At 43.7% G+C, this 27,046-nt stretch overlaps 2 protein-coding genes across 2 annotated transcripts in view; both read left to right on the forward strand.

Annotated features, from left to right (window-relative positions):
• The first annotated feature begins 1,887 nt into the window (after positions 1-1,887).
• LOC306826471 (E3 ubiquitin-protein ligase RNF31-like) lies at positions 1,888-21,959 on the forward strand. The gene is made up of 24 exons (XM_079347831.1): positions 1,888-2,155; positions 3,019-3,217; positions 3,559-3,705; positions 4,458-4,613; positions 5,319-5,375; positions 5,475-5,667; positions 6,676-6,865; positions 7,422-7,549; positions 7,818-7,990; positions 8,314-8,547; positions 8,653-8,832; positions 9,407-9,559; positions 9,645-9,830; positions 10,623-10,829; positions 10,915-11,088; positions 11,967-12,065; positions 12,744-12,833; positions 13,760-13,874; positions 15,724-15,836; positions 16,048-16,158; positions 17,759-17,807; positions 18,134-18,230; positions 19,177-19,342; positions 20,235-21,959. Exons 2-24 carry the CDS (start codon positions 3,020-3,022, stop codon positions 20,283-20,285), a joined length of 3,267 nt encoding a protein of 1,088 aa, XP_079203957.1. The 5' UTR covers positions 1,888-2,155; position 3,019; the 3' UTR covers positions 20,286-21,959.
• Positions 21,960-23,138: 1,179 nt separating this feature from the next.
• The window catches only part of xkr4 (XK related 4), a 15,371-nt gene continuing 11,463 nt past the window's right edge, over positions 23,139-27,046 (forward strand). The window contains exon 1 of the mRNA XM_079347808.1: positions 23,139-24,300. Within this exon, the coding sequence (XP_079203934.1) occupies positions 23,609-24,300 (692 nt within the window). The 5' untranslated portion in view covers positions 23,139-23,608. The remainder of the gene's footprint in view (positions 24,301-27,046) is intronic.

Genomic DNA, 27,046 nt, shown 5'->3' on the forward strand with positions numbered 1-27,046 from the left:
CGTTCATTTGGGCTTTGGATCCTTGAGAGGTTGGAGTTATATGGCTTGGCCCCATACCCCCCCATGGACCAAATGAAGTCCATGTTGACTCGAGTTTCTTTATTTACTGTTATTTTCTGAATATGTGCATCTGTTTGATTTTGCACGTTCATGTTAAATGCAGTCATTTCGGCTTGGCACAGCACGATTCTTTCATTTGACTTATGGCATAATATCGTTGATCACATTCTGTGATAGAGAGACTGTTCATGTCTCTGGGGTAGCATTCCCCCCAAATAAACCCTGCTTTATTCCCTGTTTTATTTTCTGAAGAGTAAACATCATGTTGTGCTAAAGAAGGGTTGAAACTTCTGATCGAGACCTCGACATATGTTGAATGAGGTTATAATTCAAGTGAGATTTAGGCTCTGTATTCACTTATTCACTTGTATGCAATCTCTGACCTCTCTTTGCCACCTGCAGAATCTTCAACTGCTGGCTTTCAGTAAAAGTGCAGGTTAATGCACTTTCACACTGGCCTCACATTTCAGACATTTTGACACATGGCTTGTGATCTTTGAATTGTACCACATGGATATCACGTACATCAGATGATGCTAAAATCAACAGTAGATATTAAGACACTTTCACGAGTGACAGGGAAGTAAAGTCGAGGTTGTTTGACGGCTCTGTGTGTACATGTGGAGCCTCTCCTTTCCTCAGAAACAGCTCTGCCTGCTTTGATCAGATGTGGCTCTCCGATACAACAAGTGTTAGTTTTTATTCCCCACTGCTGCAGACCAGGGACCACATGATTTAGTTTACAGTTATCTATAATTACTCAATCTTACAATCAACTCTGTCCTTCATCTATCCTGCCTGCTCTTCTTCTTGTATTATGTCTTTTATGTTCCACTCTTCCATCCTCACTTTATTTAACTGTAGCCTGTGAGATGATTAGTCAGTTTCATGATTTGTAAATCAACATAATGATAGTGAATGATTCAGTTACCAATATGCAAGACAAATAAATGTGTTCATGTGACCTCCTTCTGTCCTGTGTATTTTTGTATGTGTGTGTGTGTGTGTGTGTGTGTGTGTGTGTGTGTGTTACCATGTTATACAAAATAAAGACTGAATAAGTATTTTATTATTACTTTCATATCATTCTCAATATTTACAATTCAAAGAGTTCATCTAATATTGTTATTATAATTCTCAGATAACTACAGAGCCTCACAAAGTCCAAAAAAGTAATTTATTGTCTTTTGGAAACTTTTATCATGTGTGCAAAATATCATCATCTTGAGAAAACAAGTTACTATTATTATAAGTGTGTGGCAACACATTATTATTATATGTGCACAATATAATTATCTAGTGAAAAACAAGTTATTTTTTTTTATTTTTGACCTAGAAATATATCTTCTATTTTCCTGTTTTACCAAACATCCGTCGATACATCTGACCCATAAATTTTTTCGCATATACAGAATTGATTGTTTATTATCTGCATTATTGTCCCCACACGCTCTCAAGCAGCTGAAATAATTATCACTTGGACATAATAGATAATGTCCTTAAATACATGACTCTCCATGCATGGGCCTTTTTTTCACAGGTAGGCCTATAATAATGTTCAGTTCATTGTCCCGTTTCTCTTTAACATAGGAGTGGCCTTTATCTTTAAGGTTATTGTTCCTGAGCTAAATAAACAGTGAAATGTAAATGTGTCTTATATTTGTAACATGTGATCTGTACGACGTTAAAACATTGAGTGTTTGGAAGATAAATTAAACATAAGTTTCATTTTTAGATATCTTTATGTTACTTATTTTTACACAACATTTCTATGCTCATGGTTTACGTCATGTTTCATATTTTCATTTTTAAAGCACGGTCCCCTTTCTGAACAACGTGTGACGTCATAATGTCTGCCTCCATGTTTTCCTCAGCAGGAGAGGAGAGGATGGTATATTTCACTGTTGTTTGCTGACAGGAGAGTGGATGGTCCTGCAGATAGAAACACACCTGCGGTAACCCTGACTGTCTGTCCACACGTTCTAGTTATTACCGACCGTAACACCGCGATGTGACGTCAGCCTGCAGCTCGCTCTGAATGAAAGCAGCGCGTGCTCTGTCCGGTTTTTTCTGCTTATCTCGTGCGGACCGGGAGGTAAGGAACACCAGCGGCTTCAGGAGATCACACACTGCCGCAGCAGTGGTGTGTTATTATACAGCTGCTGCACGGTTCGTTTTAACTGGACTGCAGATCATTTCACCTGCAGCTGAGTGAAGCGAGGACACCAGTGACACCCCACACCCTCATTTACTTATCTACAGATGTCCAATTAATCTTAAATAAACTGCAGATGGTTGTCGATTCACCTTTTGGCTCATCATATCCTGCATGTGAATAGGACTGCAGCCGCTCTCAGTGGGTGGGAGGAGGGTGCTGAGGTACAAACTACAACCTGTCTTAATTAGAAGCAGGGTGTAAGGTTTTCTGCATGGCACAACTCCACCAATACCAGGTACATGGAGAATGCATGTGTGACTTTCAGCCCTGCAGTAAGTGGAAGGATTCTGCTCTGGATAAATGTAATATGTAAACATCACTGAAGTGAAATTACAGTCAGGACTTTGCTGTTATTAAACAGCGGAAATTATTAATTAAAAATCAATAACTTGTAGCGAATCATTTAAAATATGTTGGCACATTCAATATGTCAAACAAACTAATGTAAGTACCCCTATGTCAATCTTTTCTGCCTCAATGTCCCAATTCATGAAGCCCATGAGACTCCAGGTCCAAAGTTGTTGCTAACTTGCTTCACTGTAACCCTCCAGCACCAGGTGAGACTAGGGAACCTGGCTCGAGTCTGGAGAAGTTATCATACAGCATCATATGCTAGATACACACATTCAGCATGAGGGTGACCTGGGTCCTCCGCTAACTCTGTAACTCATACACAACGTTTATTTTGTGAGCTTTGTGTGTATATGTGTGTGTGTGTGTGTGCGCGTGTTTGTGTGTAGAATGCCGTCCCTGTCGGAGGACCTGCAGGAGGTGCGGAGTCGTGCAGAAGTGTGTCTGTACTCAGGTGGCAGGGTGGTGGAGGTACGAGCCGGGGTGATGGCTATGGCTAATCTGTCTTTACCCCCGTGCTCCAAATACCGCCACATCAATGCAGAGACCATGGTTACAGAGAACAGCTTTGGCAGCAACAGGAAGGAGGTAAGAGAACAACTGGTCCCAACACACACACACACACACACACACACACACACACACACACACACACACACACCTGAATCTAAAAACACTGAGCCCTATTTATCCTTTGAATAGGCTATATGTAAACAAATATATTTCAGGGATGTTTTTGGAGTTTAGATGTGGTCTGTGTGATGGATCCACCTTGTTCTCTCGACTAATAACAAGGTCTACAAATCTAAAACTACAACCTTTCGAAACAATGGTTGCTGCTGGTGGATTTAATTTAAGTTTGAATCCCAGATTGAGGTTGAGAGTAGGGTTCGTAGTTTATGAACCTTTCTTTCTCCTTCAACCTTCAGACGCTCGCTTCTCTCCAGAGACTGTCGACTGCTTTGAACATCCTGGAGAAGTACGGCTGTAACCTAACAAATCCCAACAGGCCGAAATACTGGAGGACGGTGAAACACAATAACCCAGTGTTCAGGGCCACCGTTGATGCTATTCAGGTAATACACAGTAGATCGTATCATAAGTGGGCAGTATTACACTCCTCAAAGACTCCCAGGGACCTAAAATAGAAGAACCAGAAGATAATAAAACCGATAGCCTCATCTTCAGCTTCCAGCCTTCATGACATTTTCATAGCTTTTAGAGTCTGACCGATAAATTGACCAGCTGAAATTATTGGCCAATATCAGTTTATCAAGTACTGTCGTCATCAGCTAATTCTATCCCAGATATGTCCCTTTATTTCTAGATTTGTTCACCAGTCAAACAGCTTTTTATTAGTGTTTCATAGTATTACTCTCAGTTCTGTTGTTCTGGCTGTCAGCAGCAAGTCAAGCTGTGACTCAAGCACATGCTCAGTTTACTGGAGTGACCATCTTGTAATCATTATGTATATTTTCCCCAAGTGTTAGAAAACTGCATGTGAAGGATAATGACATTAAATGCGTTTATGTAAATCTCTCCTGACAATTAAACATCCATCTAAAAAAGCGATACGCCGATATATTGATATAAGATTTTCTTTGTCTCCACAATATCGTTATCGGTCCCAAAAATCCCATATCAGTCGGGCCCTAACAGCAACATTTTTTCCGTCCCCCCATTATCTTAATTAAATAACATGTCATTGTTGCTAATCCCTTGTTATGAGTCTCTAAGGTTCTTTCCTATTCCTTGTTTTAATTGTGTCCAAACAGTCCAAACTTTCTCTTTTAAACTCTGAGCACACATTGCCTCCTGACTCTCTCAGGGAGGACGAGCAGTGCTCTGTCTCTATGGTTACTCCAATCAGCAGGCCGACGGGCTCAGCTTCCCTGAGGATGTGACGGACCCGGATGTGGGCCGAGTCGCTGCAGTGACCCTGGAGGTGATGAGTCTGAGGATGGAGCTAGAGATGCTGATTAAGGTGCATACGTGTTCTTAAATCTACAAGAATATGAACTGCAAACATGTTGTTTCTATTTAAATAAATGAAGCTTCTGCATGTTCTGTTTGAAGCAGGTCCGTTTAATTTTTACCAACTACAACCAGAATCAGTTTTTTATTGCCAAGTACATTTACATATACGAGGAATTTGTCTTGGTGTAAAAAACTGTTAACATGAGAAATAAGGCTAAAATAACAAGTACTTAAATAAAATAAAACATAAGAAACAAATGTCAAATATAAAGAATGATAAAAAAACACAAAATGTACAAAGGTTGCATGAAAGAAAATACATTTTCCATATCACACATGTCTGATACAGCAGACACACACTGACGACCATCAGTTGTGATAAATCTCCTGTTTTATACCCAGGAACTATTACATGTAAAGTCATTGTGTGTTGGTGCACGTGGTTGATCTTGGCAACTCATCTTGATTCCTTCCCATCAGCAACAGGTTGTGTTTGCAGACTGCATGTCAGAGTCAGTCCCCCTCATCATTTCTCCCATCATGCAGCAGACGCTCTGCACTATGTCCGAGTCCCTCCCTGGTTGTGCTCCTCCATGATTTTGTTTTGCAGAGATTCTGAAGGAGAACTGAAGGGAGAAGTGCTTGTTTGTCTGTTTAGTTTAACATCAACAAAATGGCTCTGATACTAATCTGTGATTCCCTTTGGATTCAGGAGACTCACCCACACCCGGAGTTCTACGAGAGAATAATACCTACACTCAGACATAAGGTACAGCCCCTCACACCACCTGCAGTTTCATATGTATTTGATAAAGAATGCAAAAACCCCTCGCGAATTCAGCTTTCTCCCTCTCCTCTCTCCCGCCAGGATGTCGGTCTGAACACTGACGCTGTGATCTTTCAGTCCTCCTCGTCTTCAGGACATTCAAAGGGTCAGACCAAGTCTCTGGCCTTCCCCCTCCACCATCACTCTTCCAGGAAGAGCAGCCACTCTCTGTCCTCCAACCACCAGAGTCTGAGGTCCATCCAGGTCTTCTCCACATCCTCCAACAAACACCCCGGTGAGAACACACGTCACTGGTTTATTTTATTTCACGTTTGTTTGTATTGGGACAAGTATGAAGCAAGTAAACCATAAAACAAAGTAAATAAAATAAAAAAATAAATACCTGAAGATAAGACTGAGTCGGTTCCAGTCTGAGCTCTGCAGGTAAAATGTTCCACTTGTTGATCTCCTGATCAGAAAAGGCTCTTTGTCCAAGTGGAGGTAAAAAATTGAAACCTCACAGTCTCCATTAGATGTTCCTCATGTTACAGAGCCCGACAATGTAAGTTGAACCACGAGGTCACCGAGCCTGATGATTTGAGAATCAGTTAAAGAGAAGAGAAATTAATAGAATTATCAAAACTTAGATTTCATATACAGTTTTATGCAAAATAAACTTTATGATATTTCTGCACTATGTCCGAGTCCCCCAGTTATGAGAAAAGTCCATCCTCTCCGTCTTTTGCCTGCTCCACTTTTCAGAAAATGTGGGCTCAAACAGGCTGTTTGGAGATTTTCCTTCATGACATCACAAAGGGCAGTAGCTCCTCCCCCAGTTGGGTGACACTCTCACAGCTAGGTGTTTGTTCTGCCTTCTTAGTCTGCCTTTACACCGTAAACAAAAGGACATGAAGTGAGAATGACCGAGCCACCCGAGTCCTTCCAGAGAGGGGGCGCGGTCAGACACAGCTCATTTACATATTTAAAGCTACAGACAGAAACAGCCTGTTCTGAGCAGGGTTGAAATAGAGGGGTTCATAGACATTTGCTGCATGTTATAGCTTTACCTGAGTTTGCATTTCTTTATGTATCTATGAAAACACAGAGTGGAGACTGTTCAACAGAAGGTTTTGGTTGAACACACAGTGACACTTTAAGGCTATGTTGGAATAACCTCACATTTAAGAACAGCTCTTATGTGTCTTATTCGACTTCAAGGCTGTGTTGTACATTGAGCTGATTCTAGATTGACAAACAAACAACATGTGGTAACATTGTATTTGGCTCTGTGATTTTGTTTCAGAGAATTGCACTATCTGTGAAATATTCAGAATCTCCGCCCACTGCCTCACCTGTGTCCAGGGGCTCTGCTCAGAGTGTGACAGGCTGTACCACTCCTACCCAGAGAGGGCCAACCACCGCCGAGTGGCTGTCACATCATCGTCATCATCTTCTTCCTCATCTTCATCATCCCAAAACAGAAGCAGCCACAGGTCAGGGTCAACAGATTATGCTTCATACACTGATTATTATCTTACCCTCGTGCTGGTCTGCTGTCTGTTATCATCATGCTGCAATACATGCTGGGATGTGGGGAGTAATTAACACTCGAAAGAAAGAAAAATATGTCATTAATAATCCTAAATATTGACCTAGGGGCCTCATATACCTTCACTGCAGAATGCACCAGGCCGTTATTTGCGTTGGGATTCTAACAGAGGCGGGCGTCTATCACTAAGCTGCTCAGCTTGAGTTATGTATATGGTCATCTTTTGACAATAGGCCAGTTTTTAACACCAGGTAAAGCAGTAATATGTAACTCTAACAGGTGCAGGTTGCCATTTTGTGGACACTGGACACATTTAGTGAGGTTATAATTTCATTCCGTCGATATCTTAAATATTGAACCTTTATCACCTCGGTTTGATCGTAGTGTTCCTAAGATCCATTTCCTTTGTTTGGCAATATTTGTTTGTAAGTGTTGTGTCAGGGCCAACTGTTAATGACGGCTCAGTCAAAGTGAAGCGTGTCCCTCTCCTCCTGTTTTAGTTCCACCTGGCGTTGCCTTCACTGCACCAAAGTGAACTCTGTGCAGGATGTGCTGTGTGAGGAGTGTGAGCGCCCCCGCCTGGAATCCATCACCTCTAAAACTGACGAGCTATCTGCCAACATCACTGGTCTGTGTTCTTCTACTTTATAAAACTGGAAAAAAAAACAAAAAACAGATTACTTTAATCTGTAAAATATCCCTTTCTTTCTGTCAAACACACAAAAAGGATGTCTCAGTGACGTGTGCATGGAGACATCACAGACCAAAAGCAAATGTTTTCTGATAAATGGGTTAGATATTAAACTCACATAAAAACTACTACATAGAGTCGTACTCTTTGATCAAACTGAGGATGTGACTGTGGCGTTCACAGAGTGTGAATCTGTTCTTCTCAGAGTGGCAGTGTAAGAGCTGCACGATGGTGAACGCAGCCAGCAGTGTTCTGTGTGAGGTTTGCGAGAGGCCTCGTCTGGCCACACGACCTCCAGTGACCCCGTCACACCCTCCCATCCTCCCTCCCAGACCACCAGCACCTGTGCTGGGCATGCCCGGTGACCCCGACAGCCAGGTCAGTTCATGTTTGCCATGCTAGTAGACCATTAACTGTATATGAGGAAGAATGTCTGTCTTACTGCCTCCTGTTGTACAGAAATGAAACTGACTTACTGCGTATTTCGAACCTGAGCGTGTGCAGGAGTATGTTGCAGCCGGTGTAACAGATCACAGCTGCACAAATAACAGTGACAGACAGTCAGAATCACTCCAGGTAATGAGTAAGGTTCAGAAGGCCAGGCATGAAAAAAACACTTTAAGAAAAAAGGGAAATGTTGTGTTGTGCAGTTTGCAGATGTGTGACTCTCTCTCTCTCTCTCTCTCTCTCTCTCTGATCAGTGGGTGTGTCAGTTCTGCACTTATCTGAACTACTCACCTGCGACAGTGTGCGAGATGTGTGACCTCTCCCACCCAGAGCCTGCACCTCTGCCTGTGAAGCTCCGCCCTCCTTCTCCTGTTAGACGTGTCCCCGCCCTGTCAATCAAACCCAAAGGGCCCGCCTCTGAGGACCAGGACTCATTGAGACAAAGGCTGATGAAGGAGGAGGGACTGAAGCTGATTCGACTGATCCGAGTGAGTCGCCCTCAATCATATACCATAAATCTAGACCACATCCGTGTGTGTGTATCCTAGTGTTTATATCCTGTGTGTGTGTGTGTGTGTGTGTGTGTGTGTCAGGATGGGGAGAAGAAAGGAGTGAGTCCAGAGGAGGTGTACACAAGCGTGAAGGTAACGGGAGACAGCAGCACTCTGCCCTGCAAGTGGTTGAAGGCAGAACTTCCTCAGCTGTTGGACCACATCCGAACGCTGGCAGGAACGTCCTCTCTGAAGTGGGAGAAGAGCTCAACAGAGGGCACAGTCAGTATCGAGACAGTCACACTATATGTACCTCTGATGGAGTTGTTCAGATGTGTTTCCACATGTGCACACAGCGATGTGAAAGTCTCTCAGATTCTCCTGACGTCATGTTGTTGCACCAGAAACGGTTCAACTTGTTTTCTTCTCGTGTCTTTCTGCACCGACTTGACGAAGCATGGTTTTAAACTCTATTGCATATCAGCGTCACGTTGTACTTTATTCCTGTGTTAATCTGTTTGTTTGGCCAAACGGCAACCTCCGGTGTTGAAGAACTACAGGCTGGTAGGTTTGTCAGGTGTCTGCAGAAGCACCAGAAGTCACAAACAGTACACAGCCCTTTTTGTTTTTTACAAGTAAAGCCCATTACAGCAGAAATAAACATGTTTAAACAGGCTGGTTCACTACTTTCTATGTGAAGTTATACATCTGTACATCTATAATGGAGACAAAATGGTTGCTTTTTATTTAAATACGATACGTTCAGCTCTTTGTGCATCCATGTACTTTTGACAGCTTTCAAAGCAGTATTTCTTTTCCTTGTCTTTGTGTCTGGACCGACTGTCTTCTAAAACAGAGCAGGCCGTGTGACACGCCTGCTGAGCCTGATGGGAAAGAAACAGAAAGCCGGGTCCAGCTGTCCAGAGCAGAAGCAAAGCAGGCCTGGCTGACAGCAGGGGGCGACCTTGAGCGAGCTGCCAAACAGGCTCTGAGAGACCGACTGGCGAAGGTGATTTGAATCCACTAAGTGTTTGAAGAGGAGCCGAGGTTTCCCTTTGTAACAGAGATGACGTCATTATGTCCTCCTCTCTCAGGTGAAGGAGCTGTGTGCACTCGGCTTCAGCGATGAGAATCACTGTCATGATGTTTTGAGGCAGAGTGGTGGGGAGGTCAGAGGGGCCTTGGTCCTGCTGCAGCGCCCCCTGCTGGAACCTTTTCACAAGCGCGTTTGGAGTGACAAACCTGAGCAACCTATGGATATCCATCAACCTGACAAACAGGTGAGAGCTGCCATATTCCCCACACCTGCAGCAAGTCAGCTGTCCACATCAGTGAACACTTTGTCAACGGGCTTCATGACAAATATGGTTGATGAGGCGTGTTGAATCATCAGTCACCTGCTGTTTGTGCACATCTGTGCAAACCGTCTTACATCGATTTGACGCTCACAAGCAAATGATGCATTGCTGCAAAAAAAAAAACCTGTTCTAATTTACAAATCATGGTGCCACCAGCCATGTGCAGCTGATCACCCAAAGCTTTATTGTCCGTGAGTTGGCAACCTGCATGAGCATCCACTTTAAGGAGGAGGGGGAGAAAGTCCTCTCCAATGTTTAGAATCTGGACTGTGGTATACATATTAAACACAAGGTGTCAAGGCTACGTATTGCTCCTTTTACTTCAATGTTTACACTTGCATTCAAAACGTGCAGTTTGTTAAGGTCCCTGAAAGACTTTGTTTGGTTACAGGAGCAGCATGGTTAACGATCAAATAAAGACGCGATAGGCCTGTTAACAGACAATCAAAATGTAGATGTACTCTTTGTTTTCTTTTACGTTCCCGTACTGTATAACACATTCCCAGTCCGGTGCAGTAAACATATTGACTCCTGGTGACCCACCTGGTCTCTGAGGTTGCCCGATATCTACCTCGCAATAACGTACGTCAGTGTGGTGCGTATATTATTGTTTTTATTAAGTGCTTTAAAGAGGACACATGTTGAGGATAATTAAACCCTGGGATATCTGTGAGGACTTGTATTTCTCTTCATCTCCTTTCGGTTTTTTTCCAGCGCATCTGTCGAAGGTTGTTGGCGGTGTACGATCTTCCCAGTTGGGGCCGTTGTGAGTTGGCCCTGTCGCTGCTTCTGGAGCACAGCGCCCCCTATTCTTTGGAGGACGTAGTGACAGCTGTGCGCGAGTCCCACGACAGGGAGTTCATCAAGAGAGTTTTAGCTAAAGAGTGTCCCATCTGCCTCTCTGTCTTCCCCCACAGCAAGGTACCGAGACGTCTATCCTGTAGGTTTTTTTAAAAGGTTTCAAACGTACCGTGTCCTCAGTCGATTTCGTCTTCCTCTCTCTCAGATGCAGTCTCTGACCTCGTGTCAGTGCTCGGTGTGCTGTGGCTGTTTCCAGCAGCACTTCACCATCGCTGTCAGAGACAAACACATCAGAGACATGGTGTGTCCAGTCTGCTGGGAGCCTGACATCAATGACCCTGAACACCTCAACAGCTACTTCTCCACACTGGACATCCAGGTGAGGGAGGAGGGAAGCATCCATACGCACTTACTGTCCGCCACAGGTCACGTTTCAAACACAGGCTTTCTGGCTGTGTGACGCGGATCCTCACATGGGGAGTTTAAAGAACCGAACACTAACTGTGTGCACAGCAGACTCCTCCTTTTAGCTTTTTATGTCAATGCGATGTGTAAACACATTCACAGAATCAACAAATAGCAGATAGGAACATATGAGTGGGCTCAAAGTGGAGATCCCATCATGCAGACGGTCTATGGTCCCCCTCCCCCCTCGTTTGCTCATGGTAAATCTTCCTGAATATTTCCCGCTGCGTTCTCACATCAGGATGTAAACAAAAAGCAGACATGTAATCACACATCTGTGTATCTCTCAGGTCAGTCAGTGATGTTTATAATAATTTATCAATTTATTTTGTAGCTCTTTTAAACACAAGGGTTGAGTCTGTTTGCAGGGACTACCGGTAACAGATATCTCATTTGATGGTACTCTGCAGGTTTGACATGCATTGATAGATCACTGTGTTGTATTTACATTTTTGTTAAGGTCATTACAGTCGAAACTAATTATTGATAAGGACTCTCCTAACATCCCTACCCTGCTCGATAAAACTTCTTCTCCTGTCAGTTTGTTTCCCCTCTTTGGCACTTCATGACCTTACAGCTGATTATCACACAGCACTGTCTTCAAATGGGCATCATGGAGAAATGAAAGCGAGAATTAACAGACTGACCTTTAATGTTTTTCCTTTAAAGGATGACTCCTGTTTACTACCATGGAACAGCCCATGAACCGCAGAAACATGTCTACACTGACCGTGTTCTTCCTAACTTGCAGCCATTGATTTCAGTGTGGTGTTCATGTGTTTTGTGCTTCAGCTGCGAGAGTGTCTGGAGTCCGAAGTGTACGAGCTGTTCCATAAGAAGCTGACAGAGCAGGCCCTCATCAAGGACCCAAAGTTCCTCTGGTGCTGTCACGTAAGTGCAGATGACTAGTTGCTGTCCCATGGTTGTGGTACTCAGTGTGGAGGAGGCCAAAGAAGTCCGGTGGACTCTGTGAGATTCAGGAGTGAAGTTGTAACATTGTAGCATTTTCCATTTGGTTCGGTTTGTTTTCCCACTACACTGTAGTATCAAACCAAAAGCTGTCGATGTTGGTTACTGTATCCATCCACCACTCGTCAGGGCTGTAGCTCCAGTGGCTGCTGCACCATGACTCCACGTAAACAACAGTAGATAAACTGCATCCCTTAGCAGGGTGCAGCTTGACAGCGTCTATGAAATAGAGATGAAGTTATATGTCGGCTCTGTTAGTTTAAACTGGAGCAGGTCAGACCGCAGTGTGTCACCCTTTTAGCACAGGTAAGCCGTAGTTTAAATTCTGAGTCACAACTCCTTTGAAGTGAGCTTTTAGTGTCAATAGAACAACCGTGAGCAGGATCAGAGCTTCTCTGACATATCTGAAGGGGGGAAAAAAACTAATAACAAAGAAACAAAGGACACTGCTAGAGTCACACGTCAGCTAAAAAAAAGGAACAAGGTCAGCCATGTTTAATCCCTCCAGTTCTCTGAAGTCATTTTTCGAAACTCGAAGCTCTGTCAGTAAAGTTACAAAGGAGTCATTACTGATACTTGTATGTGCTCTCTTTCCCCCAGTGTTCATATGGGTTCATCTACGATGGAGACCAGCTGAAGGTCACCTGTTTTCAGTGTCGGAACAGTTTCTGTGCTCAGTGTAAGAAGCCTGTAAGTACTGTGACTCTGTTTCTGTTTGCTTCCTCCTGTCTCTGCTTTGACATGTTGCACACAGTGAAAGATTCCAGGCTCATACGAGAAGACTAGTGGTTACTGCATGTTTATGAACAATGATTAGTAACTCCTGAAAGCCAGTGTTTTCAATGCCAACAAATAAATGAAGAAAAATGAGGAATGAACACATTAGTTCATGTGGTAAACTACGCTCTGCCGATGAAAGGCGTCTGATCCGACTTTAAAACAGGATCCTAAGACGCTAACTAGACTCCTCCTCTCTGTCGCCCCCTGGTGGTGGAACAACCTGCCAAAGTCTGCAGAGTCCCTTTGCACCTTTAAGAAAAAGCTAAAGACCCAGCTCTTTATGAATACCTACGACCTTGTGATGATGATGATGATGATGATGATTATGATGATGATGGTGATGGTGATGAGGATTTTAATTAGATCATTTTAAAGAAGTGCTCTGTGTCTGATCAGACTTAAAGTTGTTTGTACTTCCTGATGTCGTCTCCTTGCTCCTTGCACGATGTTCCTCGTGCCTCTAAGTCATCGACAGTCACTTCCTGTTCGCTCCATTTTCAGATATCTCATTTGTGTTGCATCACTTCATTAGCTTCCAGTATATTCTTCCAATCTCCTAAATCCTTATTCCAGATCTCGTCCCCTCTGGTCCTCAAATCTCTCCGTATTATTCATCTCCCGCTCTGCAAAGATTCTTCTTAAATATAACCATGACCACTGCTCCGGTGTGTAATTAAGGCACTCTGAAGTAGCGCTTCACATTTGCTTTTTATATTCAGTTTTTTTCCTTTGAGTTGATTGTTTATCCTCCTTTTAGCATTGGTTTAGTCAGGTAAAGATGAGGCGGTTGCCATGGGAACGCACAGAATAAGCATGTTTATGTATTGTCTGTGCAGTGGGAGTCTCAGCATGCAGGCCTGTCCTGTGAACAGTACCAGTCATGGAAGAGAGAGAATGATCCAGAGTATCAGAGACAGGGCCTGGCTGGATACCTCCGAGACAACGGCATCAGTGAGCAGACACACACACACACACACACACACACACACACACACACACACACACACACACACACACACACACACACACACACACACACACACACACACACACACACACACACACACACACACACACACACACACACACACACACACACACACACACACACACACACACACACACACACACACACACACACACACACACACACACACACACACACACACACACACACACACACACACACACACACACACACACACACACACACACACACACACACACACACACACACACACACACACACACACACACACACACACACACACACACACACACACACACACACACACACACACACACACACACACACACACACACACACACACACACACACACACACACACACACACACACACACACACACACACACACACACACACACACACACACACACACACACACACACACACACACACACACACACACACACACACACACACACACACACACACACACACACACACACACACACACACACACACACACACACACACACACACACACACACACACACACACACACACACACACACACACACACACACACACACACACACACACACACACACACACACACACACACACACACACACACACACACACACACACACACACACACACACACACACACACACACACACACACACACACACACACACACACACACACACACACACACACACACACACACACACACACACACACACACACACACACACACACACACACACACACACACACACACACACACACACACACACACACACACACACACACACACACACACACACACACACACACACACACACACACACACACTTATGCATGCAGCTCCTGCAGTTCTGTTTTTCCAGCAGCAGTTGTTGAAGGAATTCTTTGGCTCTACCTCAGGGGGGAATAAAATTAATACATGTATTAAATATGTAAAACAAAACCTGCAGGGAGGGAAACAACATTCTGTCCCCAGGCACACACTTCCATATAATTAAAAGCAATCATAACAACTGTTTCTCAAATGAACTTCTTTTTATTTCTTAAACTCTGAAATGAAGTGAGAGCGTGATAGCTCACATCTGTGCTTGAGAAATAAAGTCAGACACTCTGATCATCTTTTGACGTCGTCGGATCAGCAGGTTGTCCCGTGTTCGGGCTTTTGTTGAGTAGTCAAGAAACAGAACTGGTCAATCCTTGTTTACCTTAAGCCTGACTCACACGGCCCGATGTGAGGTCGGATTTCTTCTTCCAGACAATCGCAGGGTCATTCCCGACTCGAGGCCGCTCGGAATCGATCAGAGATGGGGGTTTTTTCGCTGAAGATCATGCAGCACCTGCAGAGGCGTTTTTACACGCTGCTTCACGTTGGTCGTGTTTCCTTTCTGTTATTCGTCAGTCTCTTATCTGCGCGCTGTTTTGCGGATAGCGCACTCTGCTGGTTAAAAATGAGTACCACAATTTATTCATATCGTCCACATTTGTACACTATGGTTACATCTCTTGTTGCAGCTGCAGATTCTCCAGCCTGCATCCTTCATAGAGGTCAGGTGAGCTCGGACAGGTGGCATTCGGTTTAGACATCGTACCGTGGTTTTATCCCTGCAGTCTCTCCATTGAAGCACTCGGCCTTCACTCTGACCTTCCTTGAGGAGTCACAAGGCTGGAACGCATTAATTCAGTGAATTCCTAATAATCTCTTCAAACTCTACAAAGGAATAATTTACCTTCATGCTCTTCGTAACACTGCCCCCCTCCCTCCTCTCCTTGTTTTTTCTCCTCTTCTCAACATTCACCTCCTCCAGCCTGCCCCAACTGTCGCTTCCAGTACGCGCTGTCTAAAGGAGGCTGCATGCACTTCTGCTGCTCACAGTGTCGCTACCAGTTCTGCAGCGGCTGCAACAACCCTTTCCACACTGTAAGTCTACCTGACACACACTCCACCTGTATCAATGATCAATATCATGAAGGAGTTCCATTTAGATGTTATTCTGATTAGGCTATGAACCGTTTATAAATCATTCTTTAAACAGGAAACGCTAACATGGAACATTTAAGGCAATTTTAAAAGCATGTACTCGATAGATGCAGCTTCAGGTAAAAAGAGACCTGACCTGTGTTCCTCTCAGACGTGTGCGGTGGACGAGTGCAGTGTTTCTGGATTACATGCTCATCACCCCAGAGACTGCCTCTTCTATCTGAGAGACTGGGAACCTTCCAGACTACAGGCTCTACTGCAGGTACACACACACACACACACACACACACACACACACACACACACACACACACACACACACACACACACACACACACACACACACACACACACACACACACACACACACATTTCCGTTTCAGGTCTCCTCCTCCTCCTCATCATCCGAGTTGGAGAAGGAGACAGCATGAAGTGCTTGTTATTGGTCTGGTTAATGATCAGAGCTCAGTCATTCTTTTTTTTGTTTTTTTTTTGGCCTTTTTGCCTTTATTGTAGAGGGAGGACAGTGGATAGAGTCGGAAAGGGGGAGAGAGAGTGGGGAGAGACATGCGGGAAATGGGCCACAGGCCGGACGCGAACCCGGGCCGCCCGCGCGCGAGGACTGAGCCTCAATACGTGGGGTCGCGCGCACTGCCGCTGCGCCACCGGCGACCCCGAGCTCAGTCATTCTTTAACAAGAGTTCAACTCCCCTCCATCTATCGTCCACATTCCCACGGCGGCCGCATGGCTGTGACGTCACCCTCAGAGTGAGAAGTCCAAATATTGCTATCGTGTTGTGCTGTACAGGTTTTAATCGTGTTAATGTTGTAAATCTGAGCAGCTTTAAACCTTCTCTCTCTGTCTCGCTGTAACTCCTCACACACTGTAATCAGACGGACACTTTGAGGAGCACGGTAACAGCTGGCTTCTTTCAGACTTTTTTTTGCCCGCCATCTTCAGAAATGACACTCTGTCACACTATATTTCTTGGCTGCTTAACCGTTGATTAATGAACATGCTGCATTCATTGATCAGCCTCATTTTAACACCTCTCAGTGGTTAACTTGCCCTACTTTGGTCACTGTGTCTCCCCCTGGTGTTTGACCCTGGCACTGCAGCTGTGAGTGACGGCTGGACTCCGTCATCAGCGATACAATAATAAACCATACATGTAAGCTACTCGGCCCATTGGTTTGAATGTATGAGGCTTTTAAAAGTCTGGACCCCGAACATAAGACGACCTGTGTTTAAAGAAAGGAAACCCATCTCACACTTTCAGTGAGAAAACTCTGGAGCAGAAAATATGAAGAGAAAACACATAAAAAACGTACCCAATACTTCATAAAGCATCATGGTTTAATCAAAGATTTTCAAACTTCACAACAGGAAAAAACATCAGAACATCCCGAGACTGTGAGAAACATGACTCGAACAACAAGTGATGTCACAACTTTTCCTGTTTTTTCTATTTTATCACTAAAATTCTTTGTTAAGAATATAATAATTATGGGGCGCTGGAGGCGCAGCGGCAGTGCGCACGTCCCATGTATTAAGGCTGTAGTCCTCGCGCGGGCTCCCCTCCCGTATGTCTCTCCCTGATTTCCGCCTCTATCCACCTTCCTCTCTCGATCATGATAAAGGCGAAAGGCCAAAAATAAATCTTTAAAAAAAAAAGAATATAATAATTATAAAAAAACATTTATTCTGTAACACACTTTTCATTTCAAACAAATGTCAAAGTGCCGAAGAGTTGAGACGACCTGATCATGAATAATGTATTGTTAAATTCTTGCATGAGATTTTATTTCTTTGACCGGTGTGAGAGACTAACTCTCCCTCTTTTACTGTTTGTGACTCACAGAATAACGGCGTGACCTTCAACACTGAACCCTCTCCAGGAACACAGACAGGTGGGCGAGTCGTCTAAATCACATAGCACAATCAGAATATGGGAATCGACAAAAATCAGAAGAAAAAAAATCAGCCAAAGAAACTTGTGTGTGTGCATATCTAATGCTAACAAGCTCAACATTGTGAGTGTGATGTGTTGTTAAAGGTTAGTGAAGACAAACCACTGATTTTACACGAAAATAACTCAAATAATTCTAAACTACTACCCACTTCATGTTCATGTACACTTATCTCATCTTGAGGAATAACTCCAGGTCAGAATCAAATAATGAACTTCATTGTTCACACTTCTTCTGTGTTTCTGTACCTTCCTTTCGTCTTCCAGGTCAGTGTGGAGTGATCGAGCAGAAGGATGAAGGAGGACAGCAGCCGGATTCAGCCTGTGGAGCTCAGACTCAACCTGGACACGCCGGACTCTGCGAGTAAGGCGACTTCTTTTGATGTCCAACCTTCAAGTGTGTAGCAATGATTACTTACAAAGGTTTTTGTGATGAGTGACAGAAAAGTCATAACTAAGCCTGAATGAAACTTATTAAATCGGTACCAATATGAAATGCAGTGATAGCTCTCAGCTGCAGACTTTAACGTGTAATAGCAGACATAATTAAATCAAAGAGTTACCTCCATGAATAGAGAGTCAACACACCTCGAGAGGAGGAAACAACGTCAGGAAGTTCAAGTGAACAGCTTGAACATCACAACATCACAACATTACAGCTGCTCCTGTGAGTTCTAACCATAATAAAAGAAACAATTCTAATATCATGGTCAGTATCAAAGGAAACCATCATCGTCGTCTTCTTTAATATCATGAAGGTCATAGTTGTTTATATAGAGCTGGGTCTTTAGCTTTTTCTTAAAGGTGCAAAGGGAGTCTGTGGGTCGAATCGAGTTTGGAAGTCCATTAACACCTACACGCTTTATGATTGATGATGGTTTTTATATTAATTAAAACTCTCAGGAACAGCTGTTGATGTTGTTGATGATGATATTTAAACTTTAATAAAACATTTTTTTTAAAAAGTGCTCTATCGCTGGTCTCTTCCTGTCGGCGCCTGTGTCTGATCATCACTTCCTGACGTCGTTAGCTCTTTTCTAGATCCTTGCTTGAGTTGTTCTTACTCTGATTAATTTTGTCATGATGTTGATTTTTTGCTGTTTAACTTTTACCAGAAAAGTATCTCTTCACAAAGTCACTTTGTCCTCAGATCTCAGCCACATAAACTTAGAGCGACATTTGAATCAGTATTTGTTCACTAAAGTGTTTAAAGTAAAACACTTTCATTTGAGTTTTATGGCACTAATTCCATCAGGTCTGCTCCTCTGTGTCCTGTTGTGTCTTTGCTGACTTTGTGTATTTGTGCACAGGAAACATTACCGGGAGTATCTGGTCAGCCTCATCAACAGCCACTCCATCGACCCTGCCCCCCTCTACAGCTCCAACGAGCTGCTGCTGGCCTGCAAGAGGTACAAGGTGGACGACAGCCGCAGGGACGGAGAGGACAGCTTCACCTACTTCAGCAGACTGCTGGAGGTCAGTCTGTGACTTTCAGAGCAGATTATCTGATCAAAACAATGCTCTCCTCAGACACACCTTCCTCCCTCCGCCTTTCACTTTCAGGGTTCTGATGTGAGACCTGCCAGTGGTTTACAAAGTCCGATCCTGTCAGTACTTTGTCTGGCTCAAAGGTGGTACAAAAGTACAATATTCACAGAAAACAGCAGGTTTAATGTTCTCTCTTTATTGTTCACAATGTGCTGCCTCACGAGCTGATAGACAAATCAGATTGGTCAGCAGCACGAAGCTCATAGCTCCTTTGTGCAAGAATAAATGGATTGAATTAGATTCAATAAAGTATGTATAAACTTAAAGATAACGCTTGCTGACTCAATCAGCATTTATGAGTTTAGAGTTTACAAAGTGCAACAGAAATCCATTTCATGTTTCTAGAGGAAGAATGTGCATCATTTGACTCCAGTCTATCCTCTGTGATTGTCTCTGTGAGTCATGGCTGTCTACGATGAGTGAGAAGCTCGACTCCCACTGTCTCTGATGTTGTCAGAGCAAAAAGCAAACCTTAAAGTGATGTGAATTATGAAATGTTTTATCCTTACCCAAATAGAAGCGAGCACCTCAGTGTTTTTAGAATCAGTCGACTGCCTCTCACTGCTGATCCAAGCTCACTTTGTTATTTGAATGTCTCGGAGCGATGAACTGACTTTTTTCCGTCTTGTTTTTGTATTTGATCTTTTTCATTCTGACCACAGTCAGTCAGCAGTCAGAGCGTTTCCATTACCCTGTTTGCTACACAGAGTTGTTAACATGTTTTCTGTTGTATGTGTTTTAAATCCCTTCTTGTTTGCTCTTTGATACAGGTACACTAACACTAACTCTAACACACTAACTCTGTGCTTTCCCTCCTCAGAAACTGATGGATGAGGTAACGCTCGGCGACAAGGTGCCACGCAAGAAATAACAGGTGCTTGCTTCGTGCTTCCTGCAGAAGTAAACATCTGGACCTGTTAACTTCAAACTGGTTTACACGAGACGACAAGAGACTTTCTGTTCGCTCTGGAAAAGTTCAGTTCATGTTCTTACGATGGTTTAAATACAGGAGTGTTATCTCTGGAGCTCTGTCCACGAGGGTCTGTTTCAAATAGATTAAAAGGGATCTTTTCATGAGGCTTAGCTGTAACCTGACGTCTATATTCACAGAGAGAATTTAAAATATCATTTTTGAACTGATGAAATCTGAGCATTCTGTTGATGAACTTGTGGAATACCTTTTATCGTTCGTTCTTTTAAAACTCATTTGAGAATCCAAAATCGCTCAATTATTGATCCCGCATTCGGCCATCGTTCACAGAGCCTTCTCCTCAAAACTACAGAAGAAAACAAAAGGACCCGAAATAGAACTACAAAGTAAATGGACTTGGGCTTGTATTGCACTTTTGTAGTCTGCTGCTACTCAAAGCACTTTCACACTTAACTAATCTCTTTCATACGTCACCAATTAAAGCAGCAGGAGCAACTTGGAGTTAAGTGTCTTGCCCAAGGACACATCAGACATGATGTAGCTGCAGGAGCTGGGCATCGAACCTTCGACCTAACTGTTGAGAGATGACCAACTCGACCCAGCACTGAAGAAATGCATGTAAAAATAAATACCTGCGATGGGACAAAAGATAACAACATAAATGGAGTAGAAAAGCTCCTGACCACGTGCTGCCCAGAGAGTCTGTGCATGAGAGTGAGCCTCTGCACACCCTGCAACTCTTACCTCCTCCTACCTGAGCACTAACTGCAACAAACAGAGTGAGGAGGGAAACCAGTGAGCAGACCACAGATTAGGCCCCGACATAATGAATACAAAACACACCACCATAACCAAGGCCCAGACTCATCTTATTTTCCTGCTCTGGTTGTGAGCCCTGCACTCTTAATTACAAGCCACTCACATGCAACGTGAACAGAAGGGGTATAATCTGTGATAAATGTGAAATAAGTTTAGAGTCTGAGGAGTAATGCAGCTTTCAAAGGGATATCCAAGTGAACTCTTCTCTTCAGCTTGAAGATATTCTACTGATGCAGGATGTAAAAAAAAAATGTCTGTGTGCATCTTTATTGTCTGTAACTTCCTCATAAACTCAGCCCTTCTGTCCCTGTCAGCATCTTGTGGACAAGCTCAATAATGGGATCGGTCTGTAGTTGGACTTTTCTTGTAGGTGTGTTTTAGACGTTTTGCTATGCAGCATGTGTGACGGTTACCATGGCGATCCCAAAGAAAGCAGGCCACCCATTAATCTCACTCCAAGATGATTCAAGCTATGATCTCTTCACTGCACACTGGTCTTTCTTGTGTTGTATGCACTCTGTCATAATGTTCTGTTGATGTTTAAAGCTGACATGCACAGCTTACAGATGTTATCAAGGATGATTGTCTTGCTTTTTTCCCCTCATAGGCCATTTAATAAGATGAATGTGAACAGGTATTATATAAAACTCTTTGTGCTTACTCAACTGCTTCATCTCATGAGAGTTGCCATTTTAAATGTATTTATTTTGACGTAACGTTTGACACAGGGCCAAAGCCTTTAAAGTGCATGTTGGTGTTCTGTATGACATCTGAATAAATGTCCTGCTTCTTCCAGGTTGTCCCATGTTTGACTTCAGTCTCATATAAGTCACTGATGTTGGCCCAGTTTGACCACCAAGGATTCCTTGTATTTTGGAAACTCGATGGTAAATAAAATGGAATATGATTAAGACTGTAACAGCAACAGTCCTCAAAGTCAAGTCATAAAAGATACTCATGATATAACCAAACGCCCCCAAAGTAGGACCTAATCAACTACAAACTTCCTTCAAAATTGTGATGTGTGTGAAGTGAAATGTTGTCATGCTAGTTTAAAACCCAGAATGCGGTCAGTTTAGTCCACGTCACTTCAAAACAAACTAAAGTGCTAAAGAGTGAAGTAGGTAAAGTATTTGTCCAATCTGTGGCTATAGTTTAATAGTTGACAACATAGTTTACTACAGAACAGACTGTACTCCCTCGGGAGTATGGAAGAGTGTATCAGTAATGGACAGAGTTAGCTTTCTTTTCTTTTTAATTTATGATTTATTTATTTATTTTTATTTCTTTTGGGGGGGGGGGGGTTATAAGAGATAAGACAGTGGACAGAGTCATAAATCTTGGAAAGAGAGAGACTGCGGAATAGCTTGAGGGAAAGGAGCCACAGGTCGGATTTAAACCTGCACCACCTGCTTAGAGGACTAAAGCTGTGCACGCACATACCTCTAGGCCTCCGGCACCCCTTAATAAACAGCCCCACTTTACCCTGACTATGACACACATAATTATTATTCCTTACTATGAAAACAATTGTGAAAAGATTCAACCTGAACCCGTATGACTGTCTAGGGTCTATAGGGTGTCTCGGGGTCTGAGTCTTTGTCGTCGTTTCCTGAATGCGTTTTAATGCACGATGTGTTCAGGTTGGGAAGGCTTCCAGCTAAAGCTGACCTTCTGTTGGACTTCTGGAGGATATATGTTTCAGCACAGTATAATGTGACTGCCTCTTATGTTTGGAGAAACTCTTGAGAGTTCAGGAGCTGCTGAGTAAAACAGGATCTGTCCATGGTGCTGAAACCGGATCGTTTCTGCCTTTTTATACACATGCTGACTTACTTATTGGCAGTTTTTTTGCTCTCAAATGAAGAGTGAGGAGTTTTACTTTGTACTGTAACGGAGCTCAGGAGACAGGTAGAGAGACAGGCAGAGAGAGAGAGAGAGAGAGAGAGAGAGAGAGAGAGAGAGTCAGTGAGGAGGGGGATGATGTCATAGTTTTTAGTCGGTGCCATGGTAGAAGCAGATGGCTGCAGCTTTTCCATTTTTCCTTATCTGCTGATTCCTTCTCCTTTCTTAAACATCTGCTTCAGCATCAGGACTCATTGAGGGCGGAGAGGAGCTCTAACCGCGGATGCAGACTTGGTACTGGTGTATTGTGTGCAGGCAGCCTATCAGCTGGATGTGAGCGGATCATCGACCGAAGGAGAAGACGTGATATGGACCAAAATATCCGAGCATGCACTGGGCCACATCCAGTCCTCCTTTCTGTCTTTATTCTGTATTATGAGGAGGCAACTGGGCAGAGGAGCTAGTCCTGCCCAGAAGGGAGGAGGAGTAGAAGAGACGCGCAGAAGGGTGTCGACTGAGAGAGGCAGGGGGAGAGGGGGAGAGGAGAAGAGGAGGGGGACGAAGGAAAAATAATAGAGTAATATTACAGGCTTCTAACAATGGCTGCTAAATCGGACGGGGTCCTGAAGATAAAGAAGAGTGATGTGGCCTTTACTCCCCTGCAGAACTCGGAGCACTCCGGCTCCGTGCAGGGGCTCCACCCGAGCGGCCAGCCGGACTCTTCTGGAGCCGGGGATGGAGACTTCGCCAACGGGGAGTCGCGGTGCTGCGGCGGTGGAGGCTCCAACACGACGTGCCTTCACCTGGGCCGGGAGCAGCAGAAATACACGCTATGGGACTGTCTGTGGATAGTAGCCGCAGTCACTGTGTATCTTGCCGATGTGGGCACCGACGTGTGGCTGTCGGTGGACTACTACCTCCGCCGCGACTACTGGTGGTTCGGCCTGACGCTCTTCTTCGTGGTGCTCGGCTCCTTCTCGGTGCAGCTCTTTAGCTTTAGATGGTTCGTCCACGACTTCGGCACCGAGGACGGGGCGGAATCCGCCGCCGATTGCTCCCACATGGATGGTAATAAGCTGCTAAGCGGTTCCGCTTCACACGGAGACGTTACCGCTCAGCACCACCCGGCCACGCCGCAGAGACAGGCGTCGACCGCCAGCAAGAACACAACCACCAACAGCACCGCGAGCACCGCGGCCGGCAGCAGGAGGAAACGATCGGCCTACTACTCCTTCTGCGCGTGGTTCAGCCAGTCTGTCATCCACATCCTCCAGCTGGGCCAGATTTGGAGGTAGGACGGAGGCCTCGGGATGGGTCACGGTGATGGGGGTGCAGTATGTGTGGAATAAATGAATGAATGAGCTGAGGGTTTTTTCTGACTGTAGTTGGCACTCCTGGCACCAGGGTGTCCTCTGAATGATGCCAGCTCCTTCAGCATGGCTACCAGCTGCCATCTTTAGCCTGCTCTCCTCTGCAGGGCCATCACACAGAGGCTGCTGTGAGGCTCAGGTCATTTCTTCTCCTCTCTTTCTCACAGGTCAGGAGAGATAACATCAGCTGTACGGGAATTAATTTACACCCTGAGTAAGAAACACAGACAGCTGGCTCTGACCTGTCAGTCACTTCTGACATCAAACATCAACAAATAATTTGAATCATTTTAATTGTTGATGCAAATGGAGAGAACAGCAGCTGCTGGGTGAAGTGTGATTCTGCACTCACGAAAGACTACAATAAGTGTCCTAAATTCAGTTAAACGTAGGTATTCTTCAATAATGTTCAGCACTGATGATGAATTACATCATGGATTTAAACATGATGTATCTTTACATCTTGTTTCTCACCAGAAATAAATGTTGGCGCTTCACATGGTCAAACTTAAACAATCGGTCTGCATTCAGGGTTTGCTATCAGATCTTTTTGACTTGAGCCTGAGTAAAGACCCAAATGTTTGCTGAGCCTGTAAAAGTAGAGCAGACTCTGATTTAGTAGAAAGACAGAGTTATTGGTGTCACATGGAATATATTGAATTAATAGGGACAATGTATTTCACGTAGTTTCATTAGAGAGAATGAAACTGATGCTGCACAGACACTTGCTGATCTGATGCTGATCTTTTCCAATGATTGTCCCAAGTTTGGATTTTGTGTCTACGGTTTATGAAATTATTAAACATTCAGTAACATTAAACACATCAACATTAAATATGGCTGATACAATAACAGACTAAATTAAGCATGTGTTCAGTTGTGATCCAGAGCCTAAATGTATAGCTCTATGATGTGCCACTTCTATTTGCTCTCTTCCTCTCCTGTCTTTTACAGATCTGTAGAGAGCTTCAGGGGCCATGATTGTTGATGCATTTAAAAGCTGGTTTAAGAGAACATAAATGCTTGAAGCTGTCCAAACGCAGTAATAGGTTTTATCTTTGTAGTATGTGGCAGTGATGCCACTGGCAGATTTTCTGTTTATCTTTTTCTTTCCATAATGATGAAAGAGGATGAAGCGTGAGGCCCATACCGTCATACAACATGAGAAATGACAGAGAATCACAGAGTGTATGAACACATGTGGGCTGTGAGATGGTGTATAGTGCCATAATTCAATTAAAACAATTAAGGGTTTTTTTTGTTTCACGTTTGTCGAACTTGTGGATTTAAACTTATAACAAAGAAGCTGATCTCATGATCCTCACCTGTTTATTTCCCCTTTATCTCAACATCAATCTTTTCATTTAAATTCAAAACAACATTCAACATACATCTTACAAAGTACTGCCAAACTGCAGCGCCCCCACTAGGAGATATCAGTTCACTGTGCATGTTTACATCTGGGTTGTAGAGTAGGGAGAGCAGGCCAAGGAACTTGAGCTACAACCTGGGCTTTGGCTGCAGCCCGGACCAGTAAGTGGTGGCAAATTCATCCAGTTTTATGCAAAGCAATTAATACTCAAGGAAAGTTAGAAAAAACATATGTAAACTAAGGATTAAATGTGAACCAATCAAAAACCACTTCAAGGACTGAAGCCTCTTTGCCACACCATAACAGTTAGACTATCTGACACCCCTGGTCTGATTTTCACTGGGATTGCAAATAATTGTAAAATGTATCATGACAAGCCTTTATGAGCAAATGACTAAAAATGTGAATTTGATCAGATGAAGGCAGAACAACAGCACTAAACGTGTGTGTTTATATGAAAGGCATCTTTGGGTGTATGATGGGAATGATTTACGCCCCTCACAGAGAACAGCATGAGTGAGGTGACATAACAACATTATACTCATTGTGAGAGTGAAGCAGCTAATATGCTTCACAAAGCATTCTGGGATAGCTGGTGATGAAGATCAAGAGGTGCAGCAAAACAGATTCTAAAATAGAGATTGCAATTTTCTTGGCCAATTGCCCATTTTTTCGAGGTAACATTTGCCGATTCTGATTTTAGCTGAGTGTAATTTTCTTTCTCTGAAAAACTAAATTGTGAAAAACACAACAAATAACTAAAATCTGTGGCATTATTAGGACATTACTGACAGTCTTGTACCAGTTTGCTTCTTTTTATCTTGTTTTGTATCTATTAATTATCAATATGCATCAATCTATATAGCCTTCAAAGTGATATGTCTGACGTCAGGTTAATCTTCAGATTTATTTTTCTGGACAGTGGATAGATTTTGAACTCAAAGAGAGAGACAGCGAGGGGGATCACATGCCAGATAGGTGCCACAGGTTGGATTTGATCCCAGGCCGGCTGCTTGGAGGAGCACAGCCTCCGCACATGTGCACCGACAGCCAGTCCAACAGCGCCTCTGCAGGTCAATCTTTGAAATGCTTCAGGCTTTAAGCTAGTCTGAAAGAGTGTTTCTCTCTCTGTGTATGTCCTGAGAGGCAGCTCGACAAAATCCAGTACACTACCTTTACTATGCATTTCCAATGCAAACTCCACCATAATTTATAACCAAAAAAGTGAACATAATTAAATTTTCACAGTAACATCCTGGTATTCTGAGGTGCAGGTTCAGCTCCGTGGTGTACTG

Source organism: Symphodus melops (assembly GCF_947650265.1).
Source record: "Symphodus melops genome assembly, chromosome: 7".
In the NCBI taxonomy this organism is placed as follows: Eukaryota; Metazoa; Chordata; class Actinopteri; order Labriformes; family Labridae; genus Symphodus; species Symphodus melops.